We start from the raw sequence: 14,027 nt of genomic DNA, 5'->3' as shown, positions 1-14,027 counted from the left end.
TTTCGCCTCCTATCATCCTTCAACCCACCTAGTTATCAGACAGAATAGAGTGGGACTATTACTTCCCTTGATCTGGCCACTATACTTCTGTTGATGCAGCATAGAATAGCATTAACTGGGGGGTTTTTTACATCACTTTGAGACATGTGTATGGAAAGCAATTTATAATATATTGTTAATAATAACATCAGTAATAATGATGTGCAGAGAATCATTTCCTTCTTTCATTGTTGCTACCTATTCAGCTCTTCATTAAGTGCTTCCTCTCAGCTCTGCCTGGGCAACAATGAACTTTATTCCCAAATGCTAGGCATGCTGAGAAACACAGAAATGAGGATAAGGTATGGAAGATAGAAATTCTGCCTTGGAATACTGTGAACACCAAAATTTAACAAGGATGTTGACAAGCTGAAGTGTCTGTAGAGGAGGGCAGCCAAGATGTTCAAGGGTCTGGAAACCAAACATGAGGAACAGTTTAGGGAATTGCATATGTTTAGCCTGGTTAAGAGGAGACTAAGAGGAGATATGATAGCCATTTCCAAATATCTAATGGGTTGCCATGTGGAGGAGGATGGAGCAAGTTTGTTTTCTCCTGCTCCAGAGGATTCAAGTTACAAGAAAGTAGATTCCAACTAAACATCAGGAAGAGCTGTTCAACAGACTCCCACAAGAGGTGGTGGGCTTTCCTTCCTTGGAGGTTTTTAAACAGAGGTTGGATGGCCATCTGTCACGGATGCTTTAATTGAGATTCCTGCATTGCAGTGGGTTGGACTAGATTCCTCTCTGGGGTCCTTCCAACACTACAATCCTATGATTCTATGCAATTAAAACAGCTTTAAAAACAATTGTTTTAAAAATTAATATCAAGTAGACCCCCATGGCAGAGACCTAGTCATCTGGCTGAGAAACCTTGTTGGAACAAAACTGTCTTCAATTGTTTCTGGAAAATGCAGATAGTGGTTGCCTGTCATATCTCAACAGGAATGCTGTTCCACATAACAGGGGCAGCCACAGTGAAAGCCCTGCTCTGAGTTACTGTGGATCCGGCTTCTGGTGCACTTGGGACTTGAAGGAGAAGTTCTCCCACAGACTGCAGTGACCTACTGGGTATATAAGGGATAAAGTAGTTTCTCATGCAGCATTGATCAGGAAATGGAACATAATTTCCCATCTTTTCCATCATTACTTGACTTGCGTAGGCAAGCTACGTGAGTTGTAGACCTTGAATGTCCATAATCTAACTAGGGGAAAGTGTATCTGGGCTCCATTCTTGTCCAGCATTGCTTAATTAAGATCATGGTCTATCCAACTCATCCCAGCACATTCTATTTTCAATAATGTTTGGAAGCACTGTTAGATTTTTCTTTTCTTTTTGTTCTCTTTAGCATCTTATTGTGCTAACATTGTGCTTTTCCAAGATGCCAAGGTCTCACATGACTGTCACTGAGAGAGCTGGCTAACAGTTCCAAGCAGCCTTCGCAGAGTGGACCAGAGTTGAACTTTCCCATCCTTGTCATCCATTTTGATCCATCATGGCTACTCTGCTGTTGGGTGAAACTTGCTGAAATGGCTTGTGCCCTCATGCCTAGCAGGGCCCAGATTAACAGAGAATAGGCTCATTCCCAGAGCAATAAACCATGGTCTGTCATGATATCTGAACATATCCATTATCTGCCTGCCATCATCTGTTCATTATTTTTCTGTAAAATCTGCTTTCTATATACTTTATACAGGCCATACCCTTGACCTACCATTGTCCACCATAAGTGACCTTGCCCCATGGCTGTTAGACTCCATTCTGGGCCCTGTGACTCATGGAAAGGAGCACTCTTCACTTATGTGAAATGTTGTTTACTCTTTGCCCAAGCCCCTGTGGATCTCATGGCAGTAATGTTGCGCCACTATAAAGACCTCCACAGTCCAGTTCTCCTGGCATCCTTTTTGAGGTTCCCAGGCTCCTGGACATTCCTCTGGCAATCATTTGTCCCTGGTATTTATTCATGTTTATGTCCAAGCTCCATATTAGATCATCACTGTTTGGAAAGCACAAGCCCTCTTAAAAACATGAAACATTCAATTACTAATTAGCTGTTTCCTGTTTGTAATAGAGTGAACATGCTGGATGTGGATTAAAATTCAGCTCCTGCACTCGGCTGTTTATAGTTCCAGATGTTTTTGTTTTATCTAGGAGTTTACTTTGACAGCTCCCGTTAAATGATAAATCACTCATATTATAGCTGAAATGCATTTCAAAATTGAAATGTAGCAAAACTTGGTGATTGCTCCAAGGATCTGTGTCGGTTAGCCGGTCAATACAGGTTCTTTCCTTATGAAGATTTGGTATTGGCATATGTAAAACAGTAATGGGAGATATGTCAACATTATACACATGCCGGTTGGGTTGATCATTTTCTTACGGCCTCCAAAAGCAGTAGTTGCTGGTGCAGCTGTTTGGACTTTAAATGTATTCTAAGACTAATAGGAATATAGATTTGCATTCCTTTTGGCTCTCCGTAGACTCCCCCCCTACCCCCACCACCACTGCCTGAACTTAAAACAGCATATTTCTTATCATTAAGAAAAGAGCTTGGTGTCTGTTTGCTTTTCCAGATAAAGAGGAATGCAGAAAACAAAGGTGATAGAAGTGGCTTCTCCTCCCAATCCCAGGAGAAGATATTGATTTACTAACCATGCTGATTTGTAATGCAGTCTTTTATGTTTTAAAATATGCCCTCTTGCAGATGGATTGGGCATGTGATGAGCTTAATTCACTTTGTAGACTAATGGAAGTATTCACTTGATTCACTCAACACCTTTTTAGGTCTCTCAATTTCGTATTCCAGGTTTTATTCAAGAATATATGCAAAAACAAAATAAATTAAGCTGTTTCTGTCTAGGACCTCACATTGGTACTGGCAAGGCCTGGCTAAAGGGCAGGCCAGCTGCAGGAGACCAGGACCACGGTCAGCTCTTGCGTGGATTGGGTGTCATGGACTGGCTGTAAAGGCATTAAAAGCAGCAAGTTAGGATGTTGCTGCAGCAATACTCCAAAGTCAACTGGATTTTTATAGTCCTGCACCAAAGAGGTTGCTCCACCCGCTCTGAGGAAGCTTGCGACTGAAAGAGCTTGTACTCTGTTTCTCAGGCATTGGCTTTGGTGGGGTAGGGAGGGAGGTCCTGTCTGGTGGAGTCAGGCTTCAGGGAATCAACCCCACCCCCGTGGCAGTAGATAAGCAGAACAAAGGAAAAGGAAGTCTTTTTACCAGTTAGAAACTTTAATGATCACAGCAAGAGAATAAAGAACCCATCTCCTAGGAATGGTGCTGCTCCCAATTAAGAATCTCACCCCCCTACATCCCTATTCATCCACGTCACTTCTACGTCTTGAAATCTGAGCTTGTACCCTCTGTGCTTTGTGTGCTTTTTGTTCTGCCACTTTCTCAGCTCTTCTTGACCTTGGGGAGAGCGGAGGAATGCTTTCCAGAGACAGTGAATCTGTTAACCCTCTCTCCCAGTGTTTCTTCTCCTACCTGTTCCCCATCCAGTATTTCCCAGCTTCTGCCTTCTGAACTATGCCCCTCTGCAAACCACTGTTCCAAATCTATACCGTCCTCCTGCTCCTGGGAAGATTCAGGATCCAGCTCAGGAGCAGGGGGAGGGGAGGCTCCCACCATTCCTCCTCCATGCAGCCCTCCTCAGCACGGTCTCTGACAGGTGGTAGTAGTAGGGTGCCCTCCCACACCGAGAAGGGTTCTGAAGAGGAGGCACCTCAAAAGAGAACAGGGCAGATGTTGGCAGTGCTGGTTCCCTGGGCTCTCTGGAAAGGCAGATATTTCCAGGTATGGCTCCTATCCCAAGTCTCTCCACCCCCCCCCCATCAAGGTCTGACTTAAACTTGTTGCATATTGTCATACTTTTAAGCAGAAAAGAAAATGTTAAGCCTTTAAAAAAGCAAAAATAAAAAACAAATCTAATTGGTCATAAACTAGTCGTTGATTCCTAGTTTGCTGGATGAGGTCTTGAAGTCTTGCATGGAATCTTAAGTGCATGACATCCCACCAGAACTATCTAGCACCTTGGATTTAGCAAAGTTTTGTTTTTATTAACTTAGAAAGGATCTAGAGTCTTACTGGGGGAAAACCCAGCCAGATGGGTGCAGTATAAATAATAAATTATTATTATAAATTATTATAAATTACTACTACTACTACTACTACTACTACTACTACTACTACTACTAGAGCTTCTTTTTTTAATGTTCTGCATTATTTGGCTAGTTCAGCCCTTAGTGATTTTGCCTAACCCATAAAAACAGATGTATAAAGTCAGGAACCAATGAAGGCTTTTCTGCTGCAAAGCGAATTCTGCTTCCATTCATTTTTGCTCCTCTAATGACATGCATACCTGACTCTGAATCCAGTACAGGTTACCCCCCCCCCCCCGCAAATATGGCTACGCTTCTTTGCCTGTAAAAAATGGATGTGAAGGATATGTTTAGCAGGTTAAATGTTTATTCTTGCACCTAGGTATGTTTTTAAGCTGGTCCGTTGTTTTCTGTCATCATCATCATCGCCATCATCACTACTATTACTAGTATATTGATCCATGCAGAGGAGGGGAAGTGAGTTCATAACTTCCACAAGGGCCAGCCAATCAGCACTTTGCACAGCCAGAATCAGGAAGGAATTGGTTGTTCCTGAGCTCAGTTCTTTTAGGAAGGTTGTATGTCTAACCCAAGCAAAGTGAAGGCGGATCCACAACAGGCTCACCATCTATGTCCATCTGTACAGAGCCTTACAAATACTGTTTGTATATTTACTCAGAAGGAATTGCCATGGTACATGTCTCACTTCTTGCTGTACTCAAAGTCTTACTTTTACTCTAGCCAATCAGGATATTCCTGCATTTGCAGATTTGAAACGTGTGTGATTCATAAATATTGATTTTAACTCAGCCTTTTCAAAAGTGCAAATATTAGATTTATGTAATTACCATGCTGTGTTCTTCTTTTTTTCTTCCAGAAAACAGAGCATACATCAAACCTACCATTATGTACTGAAGACAGTAAAAATGAAGGGGTGGGATGGGGAAAATATAATGATCACTATTTGAAGACTATATAACTCATGAAAGAAGTCCCTTCTAACCTTTGATGCCTTCAGTGTTCTGCGAAGGACAGGATTGGTAGCATTGAAATGTGGACAGTGTGAAGCAATTTACTGTTCCTGTGTTGAAAACTGCCAAAATGTCATTGAGAAATATTATGACTTCTTTCAAGCTTTCTGTACTATACCAAACCTGTTGTAGCAATTCATTTTAGGCCCCAGAGGATAGAGAGGGAGGGGGTAAAAGTTATACTAGAACTCTTAAGCACACACAAGAATGATTCCCCAAAATAACTAACTTCCCACCCCCCACAAGGAGTTAGCTATTACAGTATAGCAATGGCACAATGAATTAAACAAGCCGCAAAGGTTTTCACTGGCTGTATGTCCTACAGGTCCAGTGTCAGCACTGAAACTGCTCAACATAGAGCCGTTTCAATTGTGTTTATAAATTTAAGCTTTGTTTACTGAAGCTGAAACTCAATATATAATACATTTCGAAGATAAAAGTATGTACATTTTTTATTACGATAACGATGTAAAAATTGTCCTTTCCTTAGATGAGCAATCTGAGAGGGTGTGAACATAACCCACAATAGCTGATGTAATAAGGGGATTATAAATTGATGCAGCATCATCATCATTATTATTATTCTTACATTATTCTTATTATTCTCAGTTCCGCTTGGCTTTTGGTCTTTCAAGAAGAATGGGGGGGAGGGGAGGATGACTATATAGTAGAATATTAGACAATAGAAAATTTAAAGTATAGTTTCTCTGTTGTACAATATTAAGTTAAAAGTACACATTCTTTGTTAAAATGTTCTTGCTAAAAACAGCAGTATTAAAAATCATTTTGTTTGACTTTGGAAATTGATTGAATTATTTTTTTAAGTGTTGGAGAAGGGAAATGCCAAAGGGAGAAGAAGCCATAACAGTGTGTGTGTGTGTGTGTGTGTGTATGTGTGTGTGTTTGGTAAGGATGTAAGAAAGCATTGATTTTCATTCTGCCCATATTCATTGCAGCATTGTTTCTAATCTGCTGCAATTCAGTTTCCGTCAAAAATCTTACTTTCTTGCTGTCTGCCACAGCAAAATTTCACATAATTATTTAAGCAATTAATTTCATTATCTGACACCATTCATTTCAATGCAAAGGAAACACAATGCAACTGGTGGGAGACAGGGGAAGTCATCAGTCACATAGCATTTGTATTGTTTTTGGAATGAAAACAAGAGCAGCAGTGGATACTGATCACATTTTCTGGATTGATTTTCATTCTGGACATCGTATGAAAAAGCAAGCATCAGCAATTTTAACTCTCATTTCAGGCAGTGTTCAAAACTCCCATTGTTCTAGGCGTGTTTTGCGACAGAATTTCATTAGCGCAAGCAGTTTCTGAGCTCTGAGCACAGTACTGCGCTGAAGATTTCAGACTGCAGAGTGGAAGGAAAGGAGGAGCTTTTTCTGCCTCCCCACTTCCAGCTACTCTCTGAAGACTCTCTGAAGAATACTAGGGGGGTGGGCAGGGGGAAGGACTAGACCATGTGAAAAAAGAACATATTATTTTAGCTGCAGTTAATTCATTTTCAGCTTTGCATTCCGGTTATGAAAAAAGTGCACCTACACATTCCATTATTGCACCCATAACCTAGGATTAAGGTGCCATTTAGCTCCTAGCTTTTATATCTCAATTTCTTAACACTGATTTCAGGGATGATGGGAGTAGGGAGTTCAGCAACATCTGAAGTACCATCGCTTCTATAGCATTCATGCCTTTCTGGATCCTGCTGCTGCTGTTACTGTTACATTTATAGCCTGCATTTTCACCCAGACTGGGACTCAAGGTTAAAACAACACAGATAAAATCCAGAAAGCTAAAAACATTTACATTATAATAGTTTAAAAGTCATTGAACTATAATAAAGCAATACAAAAGCAAATCTATTAAAATACAGATAATAAAAGCAGCATACCAAGAAGGTCTTCTACCACTTCACCAAGAGTAGGCATCATGGTATATACTGATTACGATCTTGAATTATCTGAGTATTTACTTATTAAAGAGGATTCATATTTACTCTTTATTTGACACCGTTCACATCCTACATGCAGACCTCTGATGTGCATCTGGATGCTCAAATTGAGAACAGGATTCTGAGTTCTCTGTTGAGCTTTATTCTGATGCAGCATAGCTGCTTTTGTGTTTTTTGTGTTACCAAGGTGTGTGTGTGGGGGTGATTAGAATAAACTATAGCATACAACTGAATTTATCCTTTGAAGCAACTTCAGGAAAGAGATCATAGCATCCTTTTCCCACTCAAAGGCTGGTCTATGTTGATACTAGCTTAGCAAGCACAATTGCCAATAACAGTTTTAAATGCCAGGCACAGGCAAATGAGGTTTAGGGAAGGGAAAAGTTTCAAACAATGCACGACATAGATCATGTTCACCATCCATGTTGTATGCATGAGCTCCTTCGAAACAATAGGTGCCCAAGGTTTTGTTCCTAACTTTTATGCAGTTAAATAGCATTTCACCAATAACAACAACTTTGTCAGAACTGATTGACAGAGCAAGTGTGGCATAATGGACAGGCAGTCAAGCTTCAGCTACTGGGGAAATCAGAGTTCAAATATCCATTCAGCCATGATATTTATTGGTTAATCTTGAGCCAGGCATGCTTTACCAGCCTCCTCTACCTCACCGACTAGTTGTGAATATCAAATTTGCAACCTGCAAGGCTAAAATGGATTCACAGCCCTAAGTTCTTCAGAGGGAAGACGAGATGCAATGTATAATTGAGTTATTTCTGCTGTTTAAGAGTGTTGGCTTCTGTCTTCTTTACGTGTGTGTGTGTGTGTGTGTGTGTGTGTGTGTGTGCCCATTGGGACTGATGGGGCAGAATGCAGAGAGACCAACTCTAAGTGGAGTCAGAGCCAACTAATTCCAGTTTTGCACCCATTCTGCTCCCTGCTGAGTTCTACAAGGAAAACACTAAGACTAAGGAGGAAGAAATAGACAAACAGGAGCTCCTGGTCTGGCTGTAAGAAGCAAGCAGGTGTAATCTTGTTAAGGCTGGTGGGGCAGTTCCCCACTTCTGCTAATGAACCAGCCTCCACTGCTCTTGCCACTCCGCGTCTCTCTTAGTTGCCCCTCTTTCCTCCTCCTTCATTTTTTATCCCTTATATGAGAGCATAGGAAGAGTCCTTCTGGATCAAGCCAAAGGTCTAACGTCCTGTCCTTACACTGGCCAACCTGGTGCCTGCAAGCAGGACCTGTGCAACAGTTTTCTCCACTCCAACAGCTGTATTCAGAAATATACTGCCTCGGATAGTTTGCCTCCCTCTTGCTTCTATTTTCTTACTTTAGCTCTTGGGCTTCGGTTTTGGTTGAGAGCACACATGGGGCTCCATATCATGAATTTTTAACATTTAATCACACACACACTTACACACTTCTCAAGACCAGCAAAAGAAATGTCCACACAAGATGTACTATCGGTGTTCACATCTGCATCATGGGTAAGAACAAGGAACATAAGACCTCTGATGGATGAAGCCACCAACCTATCTATTCCAGGGTCTTGCTTCACACAGTATTTAACCAGATGAGAATGGTGATCAAGTTTATTTCACACCTTTCACCAGCAGGTCCCAGAGTGGTGATGCACAACTCAGTGTTGAAACAAATCACAGCCACAGGAATAGGGTGGGTCTCCAAACAACATCTGAGGTGATAAAGACCAGGGCAAAGAGGTGGATCTTCATTACGCGATGAAACTATAATGAAGTTGCCAGGTGCAGCTTTGTAATGAGGGAATACCATAACCTAGGAGCTGTGACAGAGAATGCCCTGGCCTGGGCCACTTCCCCCAAACTTCTGAGAGCCATGGAACTGCCAAGAGGGCCCCCTCTGTTAACATGTGAGGGAGTCTGTGGGGCAGCAAGCGGTCTTTCAGATATTTGGGGCCTGAGTGGCCTCTGGGAAGTCCCCAAGCGCAACCTGAAGGCAGAGGTTTTCTCCCATTCATTGCCCTCCATCAGCAGGTGTTCAGTAGCATACTGCCTCTGCCTTAATATGGCAATCCCATTCATTTAACGGACATGCCTAACAGCCACTGATAAGCCTTTCTACCACCACCTCCATTTGTCCAGTCTCTGAGTCAATGGCTTCCTTTTCCACTGGTTTTGAATCTCCTGCTGTTGTTGGCATCTGTCTGTCTCGAGAGACAATGGACGGCACCTCCAGGGGTGAAGTCAGACTGTGGCATCTGCAGCACTGAAGTGTCCTCCCTAGGGCCCAAGCCTGGGCAGTGTGCATGGAGGTCCTGGGCAGCCCAGGCGGCAAGACCCCCTCTTGGCCTCTCTAGTGTGGTCCAAAGGAAAGCAGAGCAATACATTTGGCACCATCTTGGCCGCAGGAAGGTGACAGGAGGAGGCACACAAAGCGCACAGTTTTCCATCTTCTAGATGGGCTACTTTTCCAGGTTGATGAGCCCTGTCTGCCCCTCACTTCCTTCTACAGCACATGCAGAAACCGTCTTCTTGACCATTGGACCCACTATTGGTCTCATCTCCTCAATCCACCAGAGCCTGTCTTTGCATGCAGGCGAAGTACTTAACTCACTGAGGGTTTGGGACCCAGCCAGCCAGCCACTCAAAGCTGTTCCAAGGGTGTGGCCACTGTCACATGCTGACAGCTTCTAGGCGCCACTGGTGAGAGCTGAGTGCTGGGTGGGGACCAAAGGTGGACAAACTACCCCAGAAGGAGCATGATGTATACCCCACCAGAGGTACTTCTCATCCCCTAACACCCCAGTGTGCTCAGTGTTTTTGAGGAAATCATTCACTTCCTTTATAGCATGCAAAATTTCACCATCCTCTCCCTTCATTTCCCACCCCCAAAACTGAACTAAAAGAACAGAAAAGCTCTTCTATGGGAGAGTGCTTTTTCTTGGATCATTTTGTTTCCTCTGAGCTGCAGTGAACTTATTTGATACCCCCTTCAGATTAGGTTGAGGATATGAATTCACATAGGGGAAGGGGCAGAGCTCAGTGGGGTACTGCATGCCTTGCATGCAGAATGTCCCATGTTCCATTGCAGGCGTCTCCTGGCAATGCTGGAGAGGAGGCTGGCTGGAAACTCTTAGAATACTACTGCCAGTCAATGTAAACAATACTAAGTTAGGCAGATCCACTCCGTTGGAATAAGGACACTTCCCATGTTCCTTTTCCATTTGTGGAAAGGCTGTGGCTCAGTGCCAGAGCACATGTGTTGCAGCATGCTGAAGTGCCCAGTTTCAATTGCTGGCATCTGGAAGGACTGGGAAAGACCCCATCAAAAATGTGGGGGGGGGGATTACAGCTAGATTGGGACCATAGTGTGTTGTGGAGGAAACAGTGTGCCCTGCCTATCCTCCTTTGTGTAGATTAGGGCTGTCCCCAGATCTGTTTGTTGCAGGACAATTCCTATCAGCCCTGACCTTGACCATGCTGGCTGATGAGAGTTGGTACACAACAACATCTGTAGAGCCACAGATTCCCCCAGACCTAATGTAGATTATTAAAACTATGAATCATGTAATCTCCCCCCCAAAAAAAAAAAACTTTTGAAGGACACCAATCTTGCAAATGGGGCCTTTGCATGGTTGGGAATTTGAATAATGAAACCCCAGTTCAGAAAATCAACATCATTTATGTGAATGGAACAAGCTACTCTTCTGCTCCATCACATGAAGGTCCTACAGCAGGTGTGAAGAACCTTTGGCCATCCAGATGTTGCTGAAGTACAACTCCCGTCAGCCTCATCAAGCATGGCCAATGACCAGAGATAATGGGAGCTGTAGTTCAGCAATATATGGAGGGCCAAAGGTTATTCACACCTGTCCTATGGTAATGTATAAACTGAAACAAAGTCATGTGTTGTTATTTGCAAACAATGCTTTTGCATGTGCCCTTTGTGCACAAGCAGAAAACTAGCATCTGCATGTCAGCAGGGACCTTAATGTATAAACTTTTGATGAGAAGTCAGCATCTTATTCCTAAACCATTAAAATAATTTTTAAAAGAAAAAGAAAGTTACGTGTTATTATTCCAAATGGAAAAATTAATTGTAAATAACTGGAAGTCAATTAAGGCTGGGTTCTGCTGGGTAATGCAAATCTTTTATAGTTTTCTTTCAGTTAACTGCCTCATTAATGATTTATAGATGTGTATACAGCTGTGGGAACAGCAGCATTATCTAATGTGCTCTGAGAATAATTACATATGAAAAGAGCCACACAGTTCGGGTGGCGGGGGTGGGGGAGAACCCTCTGAAATTACTTCCATAACCTTCCGCTGTTAACTCCAAACATATAAAAATGTAGCACACACACACACACACAAATATTTTCTCTCTCTAAAATGTAGTACTAGATAGATAGTAGTTCGAGCAAAGAACAGAAGTCTCTTATTAAAGAATGCAGTTTATAAAATGGTTCCATGAAAAGCATACATCCAACTATCAAGAGCCCCTGTATGAATTTCAGTCAGCTCTGTGTATTTAATATGTACCCCTGCCTATTTGACTAGTACGGTGGACCCTCCGGATACGAACTTAATTTGTTCCGGGGATCCATTAACACCCTGAAAATTATGTAAATAGAGGTGCGCCTCTGCGCATGCACATGGTGCAATTGTGTGCTTCTGTGCATTTGCGTGGCGCAATTGAGCACTTCTGTGCATGCACAAGGGGCACAGGCCACTTCTGTGCATGCACACGCGGCGAAACATGGGAGTATACACTTCCGGGTTTGCTGTGGCCATAACCCAAAGATTCTGTATCCAGAGGGATACGTAAGTAGAGGTACAACTGTATTGAAAGGCTAGCACTGCATAGGTGGGACTGATCATGCAGCTTTTCCTCACCTGATTATCACACAGCCAGAAGGTAGGGCAAGAACAGGAATGCTTGAGTAGTCCTACCCACATTGGGCAAAAGATTCCTGCATTGCAGGGAGTTGGACTAGATGACCCTTGGAGTCCCTTCCAACTCTACAATTCTATGAGTCTATACTGAGTCAGTTCCTTGGTCCATATAGCTCATTATTGTCTACAAAGACCTGTTGCAGCAGCACTTCATGCCAGGACCTCTGCTAGCGCAATGAGGCTTTCCCCTCCCTACTCTCCTCCCCTGTGTTCCCGCTTGCCCCCTAAAATTGTCTCAGGGGCTTGGGCGTATCCTCAGAACAGAATGCAGAGGTAGGAGAGGGGAGGTAAAAATGTTTGCACAGATGGAGTGATCTCCTTAGGTGCTATGCTGAATTCCTTCCACAGAGTCAAAAGAAAAATGCAATCAGTGCACCAACAAAGCAACAACTTCGAGAATCACATCAGCAAAAGCGATAGCAGTATATGGGCCATAATAACACAACACAACTCACCCAAATTCCTGTGCAGCGGCAGAGAATATGCCCACCCTCCCAGGGAGGGTGCGCTCCCAAGGGGCGAGGGGCGCGGAGGGTGCCTTCCCATGTGCCACAGTTCAGAGTAGGAGAGGGGCAGGGAAGCTGCTGCTCACTCTCCTCCTGCTTTCTGCAGCTGGGTCAGATATGACCCGGCAATGGAGCTGCTGCGGCTGTGTGAGCCTCGCCACAGCTGAGGGCTGCTCTCTGCTGCTGGGTCAGAAGAGCTGTTGCTGCCGGACACGAGGTGTGCCACCCTCTTGCCTGCCATTTTGTCACCCCCTCAGTAATGACACCCAGGGCAGACTGCACTCACCGCACCCCCTTCCTATGCCTCTGTCCCTGTGTACATATTTTCCTCAATAAATTAGAAAGGACCCAAAGACTTACTTTAAGCAATAGCTGTGGTGCTATTGCATTGTTGGCCAGTTCCCCACCCTCAGCTAATTATTCAGTAAACTGGACATAAACTGGAACACAGAACGATATTCGAAGGAGAAATCAGCTGCCCAAAACTTTTATGCCAGGCGGATTTCCATTACGTTTTCTTGAATAATGGCCAGGAATGTTTATGACAATTTCAATTTCAATTTAAAAAAAAAAAAATTAAGCCAAAGAAAAATATGTTGAAATGAGTCTCATACCAGAGTAGAAAAAGCCACACTTACATTTACTGAATTTTATAATGCATTTTACTTTCCATAAACACCCGCTTTCTGATATCGTTCTGCAAAAAAAAAAAGAAGGACGCTGTTTGCATTTACACTTCTATCAGTCCTTCCCAGGCATTGAAGAACCGGAAAAATTAAATAAAAAGCCCTTATTGTGGAAGCTTGTTGAAACCATGCTTAAAAAGACATAGCTGTAATGTCTACATTTTCCCTCCACTGTTGGAGACAGTATGCCTCTGAATGTCACTTGTCGGGAATCACAAGATTTTGGTGTTTCATTTTAACAGGTTTTGTTTCCAACTCTGTTTTCCCCCACCCTAAATTGAAACTGGGGTAGTAGAAAGCCACTATTATTTCTCTTTTAAAACATTTCTGGATTTTTGTACACAGAATGGTTTGAAAGGGAATCTGACAAATCTGGGGTGGGTAAGGTTATCAAGGATAACCTATTAGGATCAGAGGCAGTATTAACGCTAAATAACAGTTGCTGGAAATCACAGGTGAGGAATGTGCTGTTTAGGGTTGGGAGACATCTGGTTTTCAACTTCATGATATATCACCAGCTAAACATCATACTAATATATCACGATGTCTGAAATAAGGATGGAGCTATGTGGAGTCAGTGGCTGGCTTCACAGTTAGTCCCGCATCATGTTGTTGTTTAGTCATTTAGTTGTGTCCGACTCCTTGTGCCCTCCATCTTTCCCAACATCAGAGTCTTTTCCAGGGAGTCTTCTCTTCTCATGAGGTGGCCAAAGTATTGGAGTCTCAGCTTCAGGATCTGTCCTTCCAGGGAGCACTCA

General features: G+C 43.0%; 1 protein-coding gene and 1 long non-coding RNA gene across 8 annotated transcripts in view; one reads left to right on the top strand and one right to left on the bottom strand.

Moving 5' to 3' along the window:
* The window catches only part of DACH2 (dachshund family transcription factor 2), a 333,515-nt gene extending 327,537 nt beyond the window's left edge, over positions 1-5,978 (top strand). For all 6 annotated transcript variants that reach the window (XM_083595941.1, XM_083595936.1, XM_083595937.1 and 3 more), the window contains one exon: positions 5,022-5,978. In XM_083595941.1, coding sequence (XP_083452067.1) covers positions 5,022-5,059 — 38 coding nt within the window. In that variant the 3' untranslated portion in view covers positions 5,060-5,978. The remainder of the gene's footprint in view (positions 1-5,021) is intronic.
* LOC310754371 overlaps positions 1-13,273 on the bottom strand; it is a 36,327-nt gene extending 23,054 nt beyond the window's left edge. The window contains exon 1 of one of the 2 annotated variants that reach the window (XR_014543771.1): positions 13,222-13,273. This is a non-coding gene — a long non-coding RNA (uncharacterized lncRNA). Of the gene's footprint in view, positions 1-12,943; positions 13,133-13,221 lie in introns of those variants that run through there. The other variant, XR_014543772.1, reaches the window with a different exon arrangement.
* Between the last annotated feature and the right edge of the window lie 754 nt (positions 13,274-14,027).

This window comes from Podarcis filfolensis (genome assembly GCF_964270895.1).
Source record: "Podarcis filfolensis genome assembly, chromosome: Z".
NCBI lineage: Eukaryota > Metazoa > Chordata > Lepidosauria > Squamata > Lacertidae > Podarcis > Podarcis filfolensis.
The sequence above is the reverse complement of the archived record's forward strand: the minus strand, read 5'-3'. Positions and strand labels throughout refer to the sequence as shown.